Source organism: Natator depressus, chromosome 3, assembly GCF_965152275.1.
Source record: "Natator depressus isolate rNatDep1 chromosome 3, rNatDep2.hap1, whole genome shotgun sequence".
NCBI classification, from domain to species: domain Eukaryota; kingdom Metazoa; phylum Chordata; order Testudines; family Cheloniidae; genus Natator; species Natator depressus.
Window position 1 is genome coordinate 90,727,598 of NC_134236.1, and position 18,043 is coordinate 90,745,640.

Genomic DNA, 18,043 nt, shown 5'->3' on the forward strand with positions numbered 1-18,043 from the left:
TTCCAATGTGCATTACTTTGAATTTATCCATGTTGAATTTCATCTGCCATTTTGTTGCCCAGTCACCTAGTTTTGAGAGAGCCTTCTGTAGCTCTTCGCAGTCTGCCTGGCACTTAATTATCTTGAGTAGTTTTGTATCATCTGCAAATTTTGCCACCTCACTATTTACCCCTTTTTCCAGATCATTTATGAAAGATATGTTTTAGTTAAAGACAAGTTATTGGGCTCAGTAAAGGGTAGCTGGATGAAATTCAGTGAACCATGTTATGCAGGAGATCAGACTAGATGATCTAATTGGTTTCTTCTGGCTTTAATATCTACAAATCTATGAAGCAGAATTATAGGCAAAACTTTTTTAAAAAATATCACTGGTGATTGTTTTTAAATCCTCTTTTTCCTCTTATGGAAATATGCCCATGTCTGCTAGTGGTGTCAGAGGAAGGGGAGATCTTCATCCTGCAGCATACTGGACATGGCTGCAGTTGACCTCTGTCAGAGGCGAGGGTGTTGGTATCAAGTGAGTCTTGCTACTAATGCAGACTGCTTTAGGGTGCAGATGTTTTGTGTGCTTAGCACCTCTTTGGACCAGGCCTCATGTTGCAGGACCCCAACTGCAGTCTAAAGTACTGAAATTGCTGGGCTGGGGTGTGAAGGGAGGGTAGCTGCTTTTGGAATTTCCTACTCAACAAATAATTTTCAGGGTATTTGCTCATTAGAAATGAGACAATGTTAATGGTGTCACGGGGTAATTTGTCTACAAGAGCTCACACAAGTGCTGTCCGCCCACAAGGGGACCACCTGTACTGTACTTGTCAGAACACTTAACCAGATCTCTGAAGTCTCCTATTCTGGTCGGGAGGTTTACACTCCTGATCTGGAGAACTGAGGAGACACTTCAGGCTGTCTCTGGATGGCTACAGCTGCTTTAGGCCTGATCTCTATGGTGAAGACTCTAATCACAGACACCCACCCAGGAGGATTAACGTCCTGTTTCCATACAACTCTGGCTAAAGCAACACTAGACAGTGCTCTCCTGACTGCAGGGACCTAGAAGAGCTAGACCCAGAGGTGCTCCCGCTCATCAGCTAGGGAGCGACGGCCTGACTACAAAGTCCTCCCACCAAGGGGCAAGGAGCAGCCAGAACTAGACACCCAGCTAGGGGCCAGAAGTCCAACCAGCCATAGCAAAAAGCAGCCAGGCCCAAGCCCCTTTCCTGACCAGGGCAGCAGCAGCCAACAGCAGGAAATAGCCACCCAACCATAGCCCCATTCTGGAATGGAGAATATGTTTATAAAATTTTCAGTTGACACCAAGCTGGGAGTGGTAGCAAGCACTTTAGAGGACAAGATTAGAGTTTTAAAAGACCTTGACAAATGGGAGAATTGGTCTGAATTCAACGAGATGAAATTTGGTAAAGATAAGTCCAAAACACTGCCCATAGTAATGAAAAATCAAATGTACAACTACAAGACAGGGAAAAACTGGCTATAGAATCATAGAATAACAGAGTTGGAAGGGACCTCTGGTGGCCATCTAGTCCAACCCCCTGCCCAGAGCAGGACCAATCCCAACTAAATCATCCCAGCCAGGGCTTTGTCAAGCCTGACCTTAAAAACTTCTAAGGAAAGGGATTCCACCACCTCCCTAGGTAACGCATTCCAGTGTTTCACCACCCTCCTAGTGAAAAAGTTTTTCCTAATATCCAACCTAAATCTCCCCCACTGCAACTTGAGACCATTACTCCCTGTCCTGTCATCTGCTATCACTGAAAATAGTCTAGATCCATCCTCTTTGGATCCACCTTTCAGGTAGTTAAAAGCAGCTATCAAATCCCCCCTCATTCTTCTCTTCCGTAGACTAAACAATCCCAGTTCCATCAGCCTCTCCTCATAAGTCATGTGTTCCAGACCCCTAATCATTTTTGTTGCCCTTCGCTGGACTCTCTCCAATTTCTCCCCATTCTTCTTGTAGTGTGGGGCCCAAAACTGGACACAGTACTCCAGATGAGGCTTCACCAATGTCGAATAGAGGGGAACAATCATGTCCCTCGATCTGCTGGCAATGCCCCTACTTATACAGCCCAAAATGCCATTGGCCTTCTTGGCAACAAGGGCACACTGCTGACTCATATCCAGCTTCTCGTCCACTGTCACCCCTAGGTCCTTCTCTGCAGAGCTGCTGCCTAGCCATTCGGTCCCTAGTCTGTAGCGGTCCATGGGATTCTTCCATCCTAAGTTCAGGACTCTGCACTTGTCCTTGTTGAACCTCATCAGATTTCTTTTGGCCCAATCCTCCAATTTGTCTAAGTCCCTCTGTATCCTATCCCTACCCTCCAGCGTATCTACCACTCCTCCCAGTTTAGTGTCATCTGCAAACTTGCTGAGGGTGCAATCCACACCATCCTCCAGATCATTTATGAAGATATTGAACAAAACCGGCCCCAGGACCGACCCTTGGGGCACTCCGCTAGATACCGGCTGCCAACTAGACATGGAGCCATTGATCACTACCTGTTGAGCCTGACAATCTAGCCAACTTTCTACCCACCTTGTAGTGCATCCATCCAGCCCATACTTCTTTAACTTGCTGACAAGAATACTGTGGGAGACCGTGTCTAAAGCTTTGCTAAAGTCGAGGAATAACACGTCCACTGCTTTCCCTTCATCCACAGAACCAGTTATCTCATCATAGAAGGCAATTAGATTAGTCAGGCATGACTTGCCCTTGGTGAATCCATACTGACTGTTCCTGATCACTTTCCTCTCGTCTAAGTGCTTCAGAATTGATTCCTTGAGGACATGCTCCATGATTTTTTCTGGGGACTGAGGTGAGGCTGACTGGTCTGTAGTTCCCAGGATCCTCCTTCTTCCCTTTTTTAAAGATTGGCACTACATTAGCCTTTTTCCAGTCTTCCGGGACTTCCCCCAATCGCCATGAGTTTTCAAAGATAATGGCCAATGGCTCTGCAATCACATCCGCCAATTCCTTTAGCACTCTCGGATGCAATGCATCCAGCCCCATGGACTTGTGCACGTCCAGTTTTTCTAAATAGTCCCGAACCACTTCTTCCTTCACAGAGGGCTGGCCACCTCCTCCCCATGCTGTGCTGCCCAGTGCAGTAGTCTGGGAGCTGACCTTGTTCGTGAAGATAGAGGCAAAAAAAGCACTGAGTACATTAGCTATCTGGTAGGACTGCTGAAAAGGATCTGGGGGTTACAGAGAATTACAGTTTGAATGAGAGTCAATAATATGATGCAGCTACAAAAAAACCTGGGTTGCATTAACAGGCGTATTGTACGTAAGACACAGGAGGTAATTGTCCTGCTCTACTTGGCATGGGTGAGGCCTCAGCAAGAATATTGTGTCCAATTCTAGGTGCCACATTTTAGGAAAGATGTAGACAAATTAGAGAGAGTCCAGAGGAGAGCAACAAAAATGATAAAAGGTTGAGAAAAATCTGCCCTAGGGGGAAAGGTTAAACAAAACTGAGCATGTTTAGTCTCAAGAAGACTTAGGAAGGAACTGAGATATGTGAAGGGCTGTTATAAAGAGGATGGAGATCAATTGTTTGCCATGTCTACTGAAAGTAGAACAAGAAATAATGGCCTTAATCTGGAGCAAGGGAGATTTAGATTAGATATTAGGAAAAACTTGCCAATTATAAGAATAGTTAAACTCTGGAATAGGCTTCCAAGGGAGGTTGTTGAATCCCCATCATTGGAGATTTTAAAGAACAGGTTGGACAAACATCTTTCAGGGATGGTCTAGGTTTATTTGGTCCCGCTACAGCACCAGGGACTGGACCTGATGACTTCTCGAGGTCCCTTCCAGCCCTACATTTCTATGATTCTGTGCTTAACCTTAATTATGTAAGGAGTCCTACTGATTGCTGGATTGGGCCAGAGTGCTCAGCACCTTGCAGCATCAAGCCCTAGGATATTTGTACTTGCAGATACCCTTTTGCAATCCTTTAATTTCAAGACAATTTTGATTTGAATAAAAAGTGCAGATATTTAAGGCCAGATTTTTAAAGCTATTTAAATGTGTAACTCCCATGGAAATGAATGGGAATTAGGTGCCTCGTTAGAAATCTGCCCCTTAGTCCATAAAGTGGTCTACTATCTAAAACAGCCCAGATATTGAAAGTCAAAGAAAGTGGGAACTACATATGTTCATCAAGTACTTCTCCATAATGTAATTTCTACTGTGTATATTGTATTTTATGCCAAGCACACTGGAGTGTCTTAAACAGAGGAGGTCAAGAGAAACAGTAATTTGTGTTTGGAGACTGAACCTCTTCTACCACTATAGCACATAATGGCTATCCCAGTTCCTCTCTAACTTAGATAACAAGCATCTCATATGTGCCATGAAGGATTCTTTTCCTCCTTCAAAAATAGCATTTGCTTAAAAGCTCATTAACACACTTAAACTTACTTTGACGTTTTGATTTCTAGCCTCAAAACCCAATACATTTAGGGTTAAGGTTTCTACTCCATTTTTACCTTCCTCTCTCACAGCTGGAGGTGGTACAGTTCAGAGACAAGTACAGCACCGGCAGTGGCAGTTTCCTCCGCACCCAGATAACAAGCCAGGAGTGTGGCTCTAAAGCTAAGAAGATAAATTATTCTCTTTGCCCCTCTGATGATTGTCACCAACGCAGTCTATAGTGTCTTTGTAACGTAGATAGCTATGCTGTACGAACGGGACTGAACCACCAATTTAGTTTGCATAGGCCACTGACCAGTCATCCAGCAGCAGTGATTTTCAGTCCCAACAGACATTCGCTAGATTTGAAGCAGCACACTGTACCGTTGGGGAAAATGGCACTGAGAAGACATTTTCATCTGCTAGGACACGCAGAACCATGGATTATTGATTATAGATCTTTCTTTCTAGCTTCATTCAAAGAAAATCCATTCTTCTGCACCTCTTCTCAGAATTTTTGCTTTACTCTACTGAAAATGTGCACTATACAAACTCCCTATGCCGCCTATCAATTTGCGTTTCTGTAACACGTCACATGTTCAAAGCCCTGTATAAATATCAAGGAATAAAACCTCATCACATCACTGTGAAATAGTTCAGTTTTATTATTCACATTTTACAGATGGGAGAAGTGAGGGAAAGAGAAGTGAAGTGACTTGCTCAAGGCTGTGCAGCACAACTTCTTGTCACCCAATCCTGCACTAGTTAGGGAATTAATCCTGCTGCTGCATAGGTCCTAGGGCATCACCAACCAAGTGGACACCATGGGAGTGAGATGAGCAGCCAGCAGAGCAGCATGCAGTCCAAAGACAGCCCGCACACAAGGATCTGCCCACACAGCAACGGATGCCCATGCCACAGAGAGGCACATGGCTTCAAAACAGTGCAGCAAGGGGGATTGTGTCTGGGGTCACCGCTCCATCTGGCTGAGATAGACACACCATTGGTTGGCCAACCTTCAGATACACTTCTTCTCCAGCAGAGCTACCTGGGCTTGGGGCCATGGTGCTCGTGGTGCAACAGCTGGGTTCCTGCAGTTCCCTGTCTGTATGGTTGGCCCCTACACTTTCAGCCAGTAAGCACAGGGGAATTTGATTTTGGATGGTGGGTTCCATGTCCTGCCTCTACCCTCTTGCCCCACCCCTTCTGTCCTCTGAGCACTCCTGCAGAGCAGGTTGGGGGGTGGTCAAGTGTGCAGAGCTCTCCACATCAGGGGCAACTAGGGATCCTCAGTGATAGGGTCACCACACCATGCTCGGTGCTTCTGAGGATCCCATCTGTGTAGTGGTACCCCTGGCAGTGTCCTGCACCACTGGCAGGGTCAAGCCCTGCTCCTCCAAACCAAGCCCCCCAATCCTGTGAATGCCATATTTGTGAATAACTTTGGGCCTGAAGCAAAACCCACTGACATCAATGGGAGATCTTTTCCATCAATTTCAATGATCTTTGGCTCAGGCAGGCCCTTGCTGCATTTGAGTGATGCTATTGAATGAAAGGGAGTTATTCCTGGGCGTTAAGTTACCCACATGTGTTAGCAGGACTGGCGGCGGGGGACTCGCTGTCTACACTTTAGAATCCTAATGTAAAGATTCTATTACTTATTATTTCAAGGTTATCCAAATGGGAGCAATGTATATAAAATGCTCATCAGCCAACATATTAAGAGAAAGCAAAATATACACTTTTCTTATCCAGTGAACATAATCTGGAAAAAAGTGCTAGAAGTTTTACAGTTTTCTGTCAGCATCACCAGGTCAGGGTTTCAAGTTTAGTTGTAATCACCTACTCTTAACGATCATTTATAGTGGCTTTGACAGGTACTTTAAAAATAGATTTTCTGTATTTATTTTGTAATAATCTCTTAGAAGGCCAGAATTTTAACACCTTGTTCTACTCACTTAAACATATTGGGCCAGACTTCAATGGAGTTACACACTAGCTGAGGATTTGGCTCTTTGTTTCAAAAGAACTCTGCCCATATACCATGTTTTCTTTATTTCTCTCCTGTGTCCTTTATTACTAAATATATTTGCATGAAAACAGGATATTGTAACCGCTAATAGATAAATAATGCAAGAGATGCCATTTAATAACTCTGTCTAACTCATTCAATTATAGTTATGGTCCCAATTGACTATCCACACTTTTTAGTCAGTACATTCCATTTGGAAAACTTGTCAAACAGTTTGGTTTGATTTCCAAATACAGAAAAGGATATTGACATCTTCTGATCTAAGGTCTTGCATCAGGGTCTGTTAACCTGATCTGTTGTACCCCTGCATTGTCCCAGTCCCTGCATACCCCATTGGTGCTATCCATAGTACAAATACATTGTAAGAGACAGCCTCTGTCCTGCAGAACTTACAACCGGACATGAAACAAGACACACTAATTGTGACAAACAAAAGGAGGAGGTAACAAAAATAGGATCATGTAGATTCACAGAAAAACTATTGCACAACTTAATGGTTCCAAAGTCTTTTCTTTTAAATTAAGAAATAAACTAAGCTATACCCAATGATGCACAGCCAGTGGGCTGATCTCTGATTGCAGCTGTTTCAACTGGAATTTGAAAAAAATAAATAAAAACAATGACATTTTTCTTATATTTTGCAAAAGCTTGTTTTTACAAAAATCTAAATGTGGGCCAAATTTCAGGCAATATTGTTGCCATAAGCCATAAGCCAGCAAGAACCAGCTTTATAACATATCGGGGTGGCCAAACTTACTGACCCTCTGAGCTGCATACGATAAACCTCAGATGGCTGAGAGCTGGGTGCACCTGCCAGGGCTCAGGGCTTCCGCTCTGCAGCAGGGTGGTGAGGCTATGGGCTTCAATCCCGCTGCTGCTGGAAGGTGCCTCCTTCAGGGTTGAAGCCCCGACCCCCAGCAGGCACCTTCTGCGGTGCTGAAGCCCTTAGGACCCCCTCTCCACTGGGCAGAAGCCTTTAGTCCCCCCACCCCACCACAGGGGAGAAGCCCTGAGCTCCACTTTCCCAGTCTGGTAAGCAGAGAATGGGAGCTATGGGGGGTCGGGGAGGGGCTGCATAAGCCACACTTTAACTGTAAAAGAGCCAAATGTGGCTCGTAAGCCGCAGATGGCCACTCCTGTAATATACGAAATAGCACATCATTGCTCTCTTTCGAGCCTGATTGCATGTGTGCCAAAATTTCATTTTAAAATCACTTCTCATCTGATTACATGTCCAATTAACCTAGTTCATATGAAATACCCAAGGGGCCATAAAATTCAGGAATTCTTGATCCAAGAACTCCTATGTCACTGGGTTACTATTCTGTTATATATCATTAATTCCTTTGCAATATTTTCCAGTATTTTTAGTCGTTACAGTTTTTTAAATAAAACCCCAGATGATATCTCTAATTTTGACAAGAGACACATGCTTGCAAGGTACTTAACCTGAAAATAAACCTATCAGATCACTCGTCATTATCAGAGGCATAGTTCACACCTTCAGGACTGCTGAAAATATGGCAGAGTGCAGGATATTTTCCTTTGCTTATTTCTTCATCTGCACTGGTGCCTTCTCTTCTTTCCTCAGACTGAAGGAATCAGATTTCACCCAGCTCATTTGAATCTCTGTTTTCTTGATCTTGTTTGTTTTCTGTGACTAGTACCAAATAATTTAAGCCTTCGATGTTTCTGGTTTCCATTAATGCAGCTGAAAGAGTACTTTCCGAATCTGTACACGGAGCATCATCATCTGCATCTGAAAGAAAGGCTGCTGTTTTACTACCAATTCAAATGCACCATTAGAAGGCAAAGAGAGTCAAGCAGCAGGTAGAGAAAGTGAATCTAGCGACCACAGAAGGAGTGACAGCTTGCATTTATTCTCTACTGCAGCATGCCTGGATTATATCCTGAAACAAAAAATTCATCACCACTCATGCTGAAAAGGACAGTAATACAGTTATAAATAAGTGATTTGCCTTTCCTGGTAGGAAAGACTGTGTGCATATGGCAAGAATGTTCGAAACCTCTTGGACCCTACTTCTAACCAAAACTGTCCCACCATTTAGGCAGGTTCTTCCCTACTGGCAAAAGGTCAAGTAAAGTACAGATTGATGCATTCTCTACTGTGCTTCTAGGGGCAGAAACATATAACTTAATAGGTTTTGTCCATTTCTGATTACTTTAATTTACAGTTTTTATTCCAACTTTGTATTGCTTACATTTGCACATGTGCCCAGAACCAGGGATGGGCATATCTTTTAAAACCTGAAAAATAACTGAATAACTAAAAGGCTTGAGTTATCATTGCTGTTATTCTGGGTATTTATTCTTAGTAACACATACCCTTTTTTATTAGATACCTACTTACTTTATTTCATTACTGGAAAATAAAGCATATGACACCCAGGTTCATCTATATGAAAATGAAGCATGTGACATCCAGGTTTATCTACACTTCAGAACCACAAGCATTGCGCTGTTCTACCCAGAGGACATTTAATTATTCATGTTGATTCACCAGCTTTTTTTAATCCTTCTCTGTACTATGAAGAACTCAGAAGTGAGTCGGGTCCACATGATACAGTCAATTCGGAAAGATTATCAGAAAAAAGAAGTTTAATTTAAGAACCCTACTGAGAGGAGGAAAGTTTGGAGACAGATCAAACTATGTTGATGTACTGTGATGACTGACAGCTAAGAACAATCATTTGATACACTCTTTGTCAGTTCAGGGTCATTATGGCAATATTTAGTAAGCCAATCCTCATTGAGATTTCACCCACCAATGTGGCTCTTCTTTGTATTTGGTTTTTTGCTTAATAGAGCACCTAATGGAAACCCTCAGGGGCAAGCTGCCCTGGAATAGGCATGTTGGCTACACACTGAGGGCATATTCTCAACAAACTCTTAAGAGGGAAACCTTAAAATAAGGACTTCCAAGTACAACCAGGTATTTACGGACCAGACATATGCCGGCTGACCAGCCTAAGTATAGAACACTAGAGGAGCATTCGGATTTGTTTCCTGTATAAGTATCTGGAGCTGATGAGGTGATGGTTACAGAAATGTGAGCATGAAGTCACTGGGATATTTTTACCAGATATATAGATACATTACTAATTCTTTCCCCATCAGTCCTGAAGGATCACAGAACATACAAAATATAATTTTCTCCTTAGCTGACATGCCACTGTGACTCCCATTAAAGAAAAAAAAAAAGACATCTTGCAACTAACTTCTTGCCTTGTTTTTAATCTTTTAGCTTTGGAGACAAAATAAGAAGAAACACTATTTTGCAGAAGCATTCAATATAGTGTACAAAGCCAGGGAAACAATACAACCCTGTTAAATATACCTTACTTTATGTCATGACAGCAACTAGTTACAAAACCACTACAGAACTGATGCTTTGCCATGTTTACACATTGAAGTTTTACACATGGTTAAATGTGTATGCTCTTTCCATTTGCCTCTATTTATTCTTCTGTTGGCACAACATTCCAGGTGAAGACACCAATGAAAACTTTGCACCTTATACACTAATGTACAAGCTGAGAAATATATGCTAATATGTCAAGTTACTGAGTCCAGCGGTCACCTTTTGCATAGGTGAGCTTAGCAAGGCAAGAAAAGCTAACCTGGATCATTACAGCACCAACAGACCAGTAGAGGATACACAGATGAACAATTACAGGAATGAGTGAGTTTGTGGCGGGGGGGGTGGGGGGGGTGAGAAAACCTGGATTTGTGCTGGAAATGGCCCAACTTGATTATCATACACATTGTAAGGAGAGTGGTCACTTTAGATAAGCTATTACCAGCAGGAGAGTGAGTTTGTGTGGGGGGGGGAAGAAAACCTGGATTTGTGCTGGAAATGGCCCAACTTGATTATCATACACATTGTAAGGAGAGTGGTCACTTTGGATAAGCTATTACCAGCAGGAGAGTGAGTTTGCGTGTGTGGTTTTTGGAGGGGGGTGAGGGGGTGAGAGAACCTGGATTTGTGCAGGAAATGGCCCAACTTGATTATCATACACATTGTAAGGAGAGTGATCACTTTAGATAAGCTATTACCAGCAGGAGAGTGGGGTGGGGGGAGGTATTTTTTCATGCTTTGTGTGTGTGTATAAAAAGATCTTCTACACTTTCCACAGAATGCATCCGATGAAGTGAGCTGTAGCTCACAAAAGCTTATGCTCAAATAAATTGGTTAGTCTCTAAGGTGCCACAAGTACTCCTTTTCTTTTTGCAAATACAGACTAACACGGCTGTTACTCTGAAACCTGTAATTACAGGAAAGTCATGGCTGGTTAGGAAAGCCTCAGGAAATTAGAGAAAAGGCTGTGAGCACCCGAAGCAGCACTAGAGGCCAGAAAAGCCATAGACCAGCATCTGAGCTGAGTTTGGATAAGCCTTGGGAGGCAAAAGAAAACTGCTAGGTTCTCAAGCGAACAAAGAGGGAGGGACATATGGGTGGGGGCTGGTTTATACCTGGGTCTTGTCAGATTTTTTTGTTAGTTTCAACATTGTTAACATTAGATGTTTGATTTATACCCAGGCTAGGTTATATGTGAGTAGATGCAGCCATTAAATTTTGTTTTGTGATCGCTTCAGATTTCACATGCAAAGCCTGGTTGAGCCAGTTAAACACTCAAATCGGAGACCTCCAAGCAACGTCTGAATGCTATATGTAGTGGTGTGGGTGATTCACCAGTGGGCGCTTACTCCCTTAGCACTTTTCCCAAGAAAAGCATTGTTAAATGCAACGCCCTGGCCAAACTGCAGCTGAATTAATTACATTGGGCCTCTCCTAATTCACCCTGCACTTTCCACTGCCAAATTTCTGCAGTATTCTTCAGTTACCTCCTGTTCTAAATTGATATGCAGTGTTGTTCAATGCTGTTAAATAGCTACTGCATTCCACCACAGTGGTGGGAGAAGCAATCGCTAGGCATATTCCCTAACTACCTTGTGGGGTGTTATGCAATTAGTTCATGTAAGTAAATGTTCCGAGATCCGGTGTGGAAAGGTGCAAATAGTTATAAAGTTTATATAAATATCTTCTGTGTACTTTCAGTATAGTTTTATTTAAAGAAACTTTTGATATCCTTTATTTTCAGAGATGACAAAATTATAAGAGGAAATCAATCAGCAGAAGGGGTGATTGGTGACGAAGGAGCAAACAGAACATTTTTAAAGCTGGCCTAGAAATGTTACTTTTTCCATTGAAACTATTTTTAGGGGCCAGATCCTGAGCTGGTGCAAATCAGTGCAGCACCAGCAAAATCAGTGCAGCTATATCAATTTACACCAGCTAAGTATCTAGCCCTAGTTGTTAATGATTTTGTAATAAAGACGCAACACAAGCTGTCTGATATCGTACAGTTTTTATATGGTGACTAGCACTGTTTCCCTAATTGAAAGTTACTTTCCTATTTTCTTTTTAATAATTATTTGAGATGACATCTCTCGCCCACCACCTCTATGCACACCAAACTATTCATATGTTGGGGAGCAAGAGATGCTTCTAGAGAGAGCATAAAGTTGAGTATATTCCAGACAAGTATTCAGTTACATATCTTTATTCAAGGAATATTAAGGGTAAGAATTTGATTACGGGACCTTGGATTTCTCGGTCTCAGACATGTATGATAGTATGAGGGAGTATTTCCTACAGATAAAGTATTATGCTGATACCTATGGACTACCTGGAGGTGCAGGTACTGTATTTCAGTAACAAGTATTAACAGAACAAAAATATATCTGTTATAATACTTCACACTGTATTATATATCAGTGGAGATCCATCTGTGTCTCCTGTCTAATCAAGCATATCATCTCACATGTTTTTAGGATGATTCACTAAGCTTTGCTATTCTGTCATCCTAAGGACGCTAAAAGTGAGAATTTTGCTTAGCCAAGGGACAACTGTGCTGTGCACCCATTTATATAGTGTTTAAAAAATAAAAGCAACACTTAAAAAGTTAAAGTCCATTTTTCAAAGAGATGTTTATCAAGAGAAACCTCTGTATGCAAGAAGCACTCTTGGTAAACGCAATGTGGGCCACAGTCAAAGCAGGGATAGATGCAGACTGGTTTGCTAGACTAAAATGTATTGTCATCTAAGAATTCCTAGCAAGGATCAGGGCCCCATTGTGCTACGCACTGTACATACCTGTAATGCAGAAGACAATTTCTTCTCCTGCTTTATAATGACTTATTGTAATTATCACTTTTTGTATTTTTTCAAAATCTAAAGGAAGATGTGACTGTTGTTTCCCTAACCAAGTAGTACCCATTATTTGTTCTCTCTGAAATGAAAGAGTAATTGGCAAGGAAACAGAGATGAAATGACCGTTCTGTGCTGTACTGTTTTTGCATGCAGTGTTGTAGCCATCCACCTTTACAGCAAAAGGGCTTGAAATAAAAGCCTACTGAAATCAATGGGAATCCTTCCATTGACTTAATTTGGCTTTAGGTCAGACACTAACTGAACTAAATAGAACAGAGGATAATGGAATTTCAGAAGCCTGCACAGAAGGCCAGATACAAGGTTTAGGTGATGTAGTTTATCAGCACACCTGTTTTAGAGAAACTTCTGCTTGTCCAAGTGATTTACTTAAACACAGGCAGGTGTGCAGAATAGCAGGTAAGAGTGATTGGTTTTAACAAGGTACATGAGTTGAAAACCATTACTAGTCATCCAGCAGATGCTACGCTCTCTAATCCCAGATTTTAACACTGCAGAGAAGTTTAAATAGATCTGATCATTCCTCTGAACAACAGAGAATTCAGGGGAAAAAAGACTTATGACATACACCCTGCAGGTTAGTTTATTACTCTTTTTTTTTTTTTTTCAAAATGTGAATTGAGCATTTAAGAATGGTGGTGGCTTGCCAGCTCTAAAGACAGAAAATAATACAGCCACAAAATAATTTACCATGGACAGTGGCATTGCTGCCTTCTTCAAACTTCCCCACCCTTGTGTCTGATCTGTCTGGAAGGACCGTTTCTAGACGGGACAGAGTAGCAGAGGCTCAGACTGGCACTTTGAGCAACTAGAGATTTGCCTGATACATCCAGCTGGAGCAAGAAGTGGGCGCTGAGTAGAGCACTGATCAAAACTAGTGCTGCCCAGCAGACAGACAGATACTTAGATATTTGATTACCTTCTATTCAATACTCCTCAGACAAAGTACATTCAGCTGCAAAAAGAGCCCAGCACATTTGTCCAATGTTTTTGAACATTAACATTCGGTAGACACGCCTGGTCTGTTCAGTGGGTACACAGAGCTTTCACTCCATTTAATAAAATCACTAGAAAAGACCTAGGGGGTGTAATGATGCTCAGTCTGTAATATGGTAACGCCCCATAAAATAGATCTGCTGACCATATTCCAGTACAGGGTCTCTATAAACAAAAGCCAACTCTTGTAATGATTGTTTTGTTTCTGGCAAGGATTTGTAAACTTGTTAAAATGTCCCAAATAAATAAATAACCAACTAGTCCTGCCAGGTCTAAAAGGCAGGGAGCTGATCAGCTCCCTCAGCTTTGCTAAGTATCCAATCCAGCAGACTGAGACATTGGCAAACCTACAATTGCACTCGTAGGTATAAACTCCATGTTTGCATCCACAAATGAAGCAGTCTGGGAACGGCACAACCAAACACCCAGCTTGCATGTGCAAATGCAGAAGGTTGTTCTGTAAATGGATAAACCTGACAATTCTACAGGTACATTTCTGGAGGCTGACAGAAATTTGGGGCCTTAATGTTAACATGGTAGTTAGTGATACTTTTCATTTAGGCTTTTTGAAATTGGAGGAAGGATGCTCTTATGTTTCAGGCACTGAACTGGGTCTCAGAAAATTTGGGGTTTGATCCTGGCTGTGCCTATGTGACCTGGGGCAATTCACTTATTTTACTCTGTACCTCAGTTCCCCAGTCCAATGGGATAACCGTGCTTCCCTGTCTCACAAGGGTGTTGTGAGGATAAATTCATTGTTTGTGGGCACTCAGAAACTACAGTGATAAAAACCATAGAAATAACAACTGTGGGAGGGAAGCTATCCACTCACATTGGTTAAATTATCGAAACTGCCACAGTGCAGTGCACTCGCAGTAGTTGTTGGAAAGAACACAAAGACTTTGGTTGTGGATGACCAGCGAAAGGCTACAGACTAAAGGCTGAATCTCAGAGTAATGGAGCAGAAAGAAGTTCTCTCTTCTGCACCTTTATAATGTTCACACTGCCGTGCTTACTCTAGAGTTGGATATTCTACAGAGTCAGATTCATGTTCCCCTCTGAAGAACAACCCCTGGTATTTGGTCATTGTTCTTGGTGCATCACTGCCATGCTCACATCAATATTTTGGTGTCACCAATAGGATGTTGTGTGACATGTAAAAAAGGACAGGTTGCGTGTACAATAGCTGGCTTTCTTAGCGGTCACCAGTGAGGCAGGCAGGTAAAGTGGCTAGCTTTCCAGGAGCTACAAGCCGCTTTTTCTGCAGGTGTGGAGACATTTATACAGTTGGACTGGGAGAGAGATCAGGCGTCCAACAGCTATCCTCTTCCTCACTGCTCCTCTTCTTTGAACTCTGCTTCCTCCCCCTCTTCTAATTAATTTCTTGCCCTGCAGATTGGGGAACTTTGGCATAGAACCTTGTCTCCTGAATGTGTCTGTTTTAGATGTCATCCTTCTGTATAGTTGTATTTTAAGAGGCTGGATATTTGCTGGGGTCTTTATGTCATTCACACTTCTCTATTACATATATTCTTATTTCTCCTAAGAGTCAGGGGTTATAAAGTAGCACTCATCTATCTCCTTCCCCAACAGCAGGCTTCTCTTTAGATCCTACACTGTGCCCTTCACTGTGGTACCTGCATGCCTAATGTCCTCAATGTCCTTCGGGTATATGGTGCATTGCAGCCAGGGCTGGGAATGGCAGGTTGTTTAGATATACCTGCTCTAGCTATGCTTTAGTTAGCTCACTAAAAATAGAAGTGAAGATGTCACAGCCCAGGCTTCAGCATGGGCTGCACTAATCCTCCTGACACCCTGGATACATATTTGTTTGTGCATCTAGTATGGATACATTCACATGAGCTTCCCTCCACAGCCCCGGCTGTAGGGTTGATGTAGTGTCATTACAACTTCAAAGATAAGTTCTCCTGTCAATGCAATGTGCAAGTAGGTCTCCTGATTTTCCATGGATCTCTGTGCCCAAGGTCAGTTCAAACAGTTACCTGTCTGCAGTGTAAATCCCCTGAAATAGCATTCACCCAAATATTACCTCCATATGTGGGGCTGATTTAAGAAAGAGGTGGCAATTCAATTCGGGATCCTGAACTAAAATGAGCACTCCTTAATTACTCTGTTGTAAATTGTTTTGGGCAGGGAAAGTGTCTCAGTCTATGAATGTCAAACGCTCCATAATATCGAAGTGATTTTTAATAAGAATAATCCTGAGTTTACACATGCTATCATTTTAGCTGTGACTAAATTAAGCACATTTATGTTAGCGCTGGTAAGACCAAGGCCAAATCAAATAAACCAAAGGTCTGTTCCATGACGAATTATCCGAGACCTGTTTTCCAAAAATGTTACATGACCGTTGGCCTTTGTGTGTAATGAAACTCCTGTTACAAATCTCCAGCCAAGAAATGCTCACTGTCACCAGGAGATTTGGTTCCAAGAGAAAGAGTCACATGCCGAGGGAAGTGAAGTGATAGGCCTAATAATAATAATACCTAGCCTTACTTGGCGTTTACATCTTCCAGATGCTCTAGAATTCTTACCTAACTGATTCTCCCAACACCCCAAGAGGCAGGTAAGAGTTAGTATCTCCATTTTATAGATGGTCCAACTAAGGCACACTAGATTTTCTAGGATCTCCGCCAGTGTACTAACACGGGTGCAGCTCCACCAGCAGGTAGCAAGAGAGGATGCACTTGTGTACACAGGGCACTGGCATTTTTACCATCGGGGCGTCTAACCCAACTCAGAACAGGTAAAGATGACCCAATAAAGCTGCTTACTGTCACTAGTGCCCTGCCTACACTTGTACTTCCACCATTGCTATCCACCAATGGAGCTGCAATGCTGGTAGCACAGTAGTGGAAGATTTCCCTCCAAAAAGATAGTGTAAACCGACTTAAAATGTTAGTGACCTCCTTCACAAAGGTGCTGAGCAGTCACAGGGTATGTCTACACTACGGAATAAGGTCGAATTTATAGAGGTCAGTTTTTTAGAAATCGGTTTTATATATTCGAGTGTGTGTGTCCCCACAGAAGTGCATTAAGTGCATTAACTCGGCGGAGTGCTTCCACAGTACCGAGGCTAGCGTCGACTTCCAGAGCGTTGCACTGTGGGTAGCTATCCCACAGTTCCCGCAGTCTCCGCTGCCCATTGGAATTCTGGGTTGAGATCCCAATGCCTGATGGGGCTGAAACATTGTCGCGGGTGGTTCTGGGTACATATCATCAGTCCCCCCTTCCCTCCCTCCCTCCCTCCGTGAAAGCAAGGGCAGACAATCGTTTCGCGCCTTTGGGGCTCTGACCCGGAGCGGCCGTTCGCCTCTCTGGTTTTCTGGTAGGCTTGCCTCAGCTCCTTCAGTTTCACGCGGCACTGCTTCGGGTCCCTGTTATGGCCTCTGTCCTTCATGCCCTGGGAGATTTTGACAAAGGTTTTGGCATTTCGAAAACTGGAACGGAGTTCTGATAGCACGGATTCCTCTCCCCATACAGTGATCAGATCCCGTACCTCCCGTTCGGTCCATGCTGGAGCTCTTTTGCGATTCTGAGACTCCATCATGGTCACCTCTGCTGATGAGCTCTGCATGGTCACCTGCAGCTTGCCACGCTGGCCAAACAGGAAATGAGATTCAAAAGTTCGCGGTTCTTTTCCTGTCTACCTGGCCAGTGCATCTGAGTTGAGAGTGCTGTCCAGAGCGGTCAAAATGGAGCACTCTGGGATAGCTCCCGGAGGCCAATACCGTCGAATTGTGTCCATAGTACCCCAAATTCGACCCGGCAAGGCCGATTTAAGCGCTAATCCACTTGTCAGGGGTGGAGTAAGGAAATCGATTTTAAGAGCCCTTTAAGTCGAAATAAAGGGCTTCATCGTGTGGACGGGTGCAGGTTTACATCGATTTAATGCTGCTAAATTCGACCTAAAGTCCTAGTGTAGACCAGGGCACAGTTCCCACTGATTTCAACATATATTTTAGCCAAGACTGGTAGCACCACCTATTATTAAGGTTGCTCGACACTTCTCCCAATAAGACCGTTTTTCAGCGGCATATAATTTTGCCAAACTTCAACTGTTTGGGCTGAAATTTTCCATGCTGGGTGTCTGCCTCAGGCTGAATTGTTTTGGAACATTTCAGCCAAAATGGATGAGCCATTTCGTCTGTGCAACCTTAATTCATCCCTCTTGTGAGTATGCATTATGACTATGGTAACGATCGCAATAACAAGAATACCTCACCCTTTCTTTTGGTGATCTCCTCTGCAGTTTACAAATATCATCCAATTAATGTCCACAAGCCCACTGTGAGGGAGATAAGTAGTACTG

The 18,043-nt window shown here is 42.9% G+C and overlaps 1 protein-coding gene across 1 annotated transcript in view; it reads right to left on the bottom strand.

Annotated features, from left to right (window-relative positions):
* Positions 1-7,521: 7,521 nt before the first annotated feature.
* ROS1 (ROS proto-oncogene 1, receptor tyrosine kinase) overlaps positions 7,522-18,043 on the bottom strand; it is a 112,933-nt gene continuing 102,411 nt past the window's right edge. Inside the window, exon 44 of the mRNA XM_074947578.1 lies at positions 7,522-8,220. Coding sequence (XP_074803679.1) covers positions 8,063-8,220 — 158 coding nt within the window. The 3' untranslated portion in view covers positions 7,522-8,062. The remainder of the gene's footprint in view (positions 8,221-18,043) is intronic.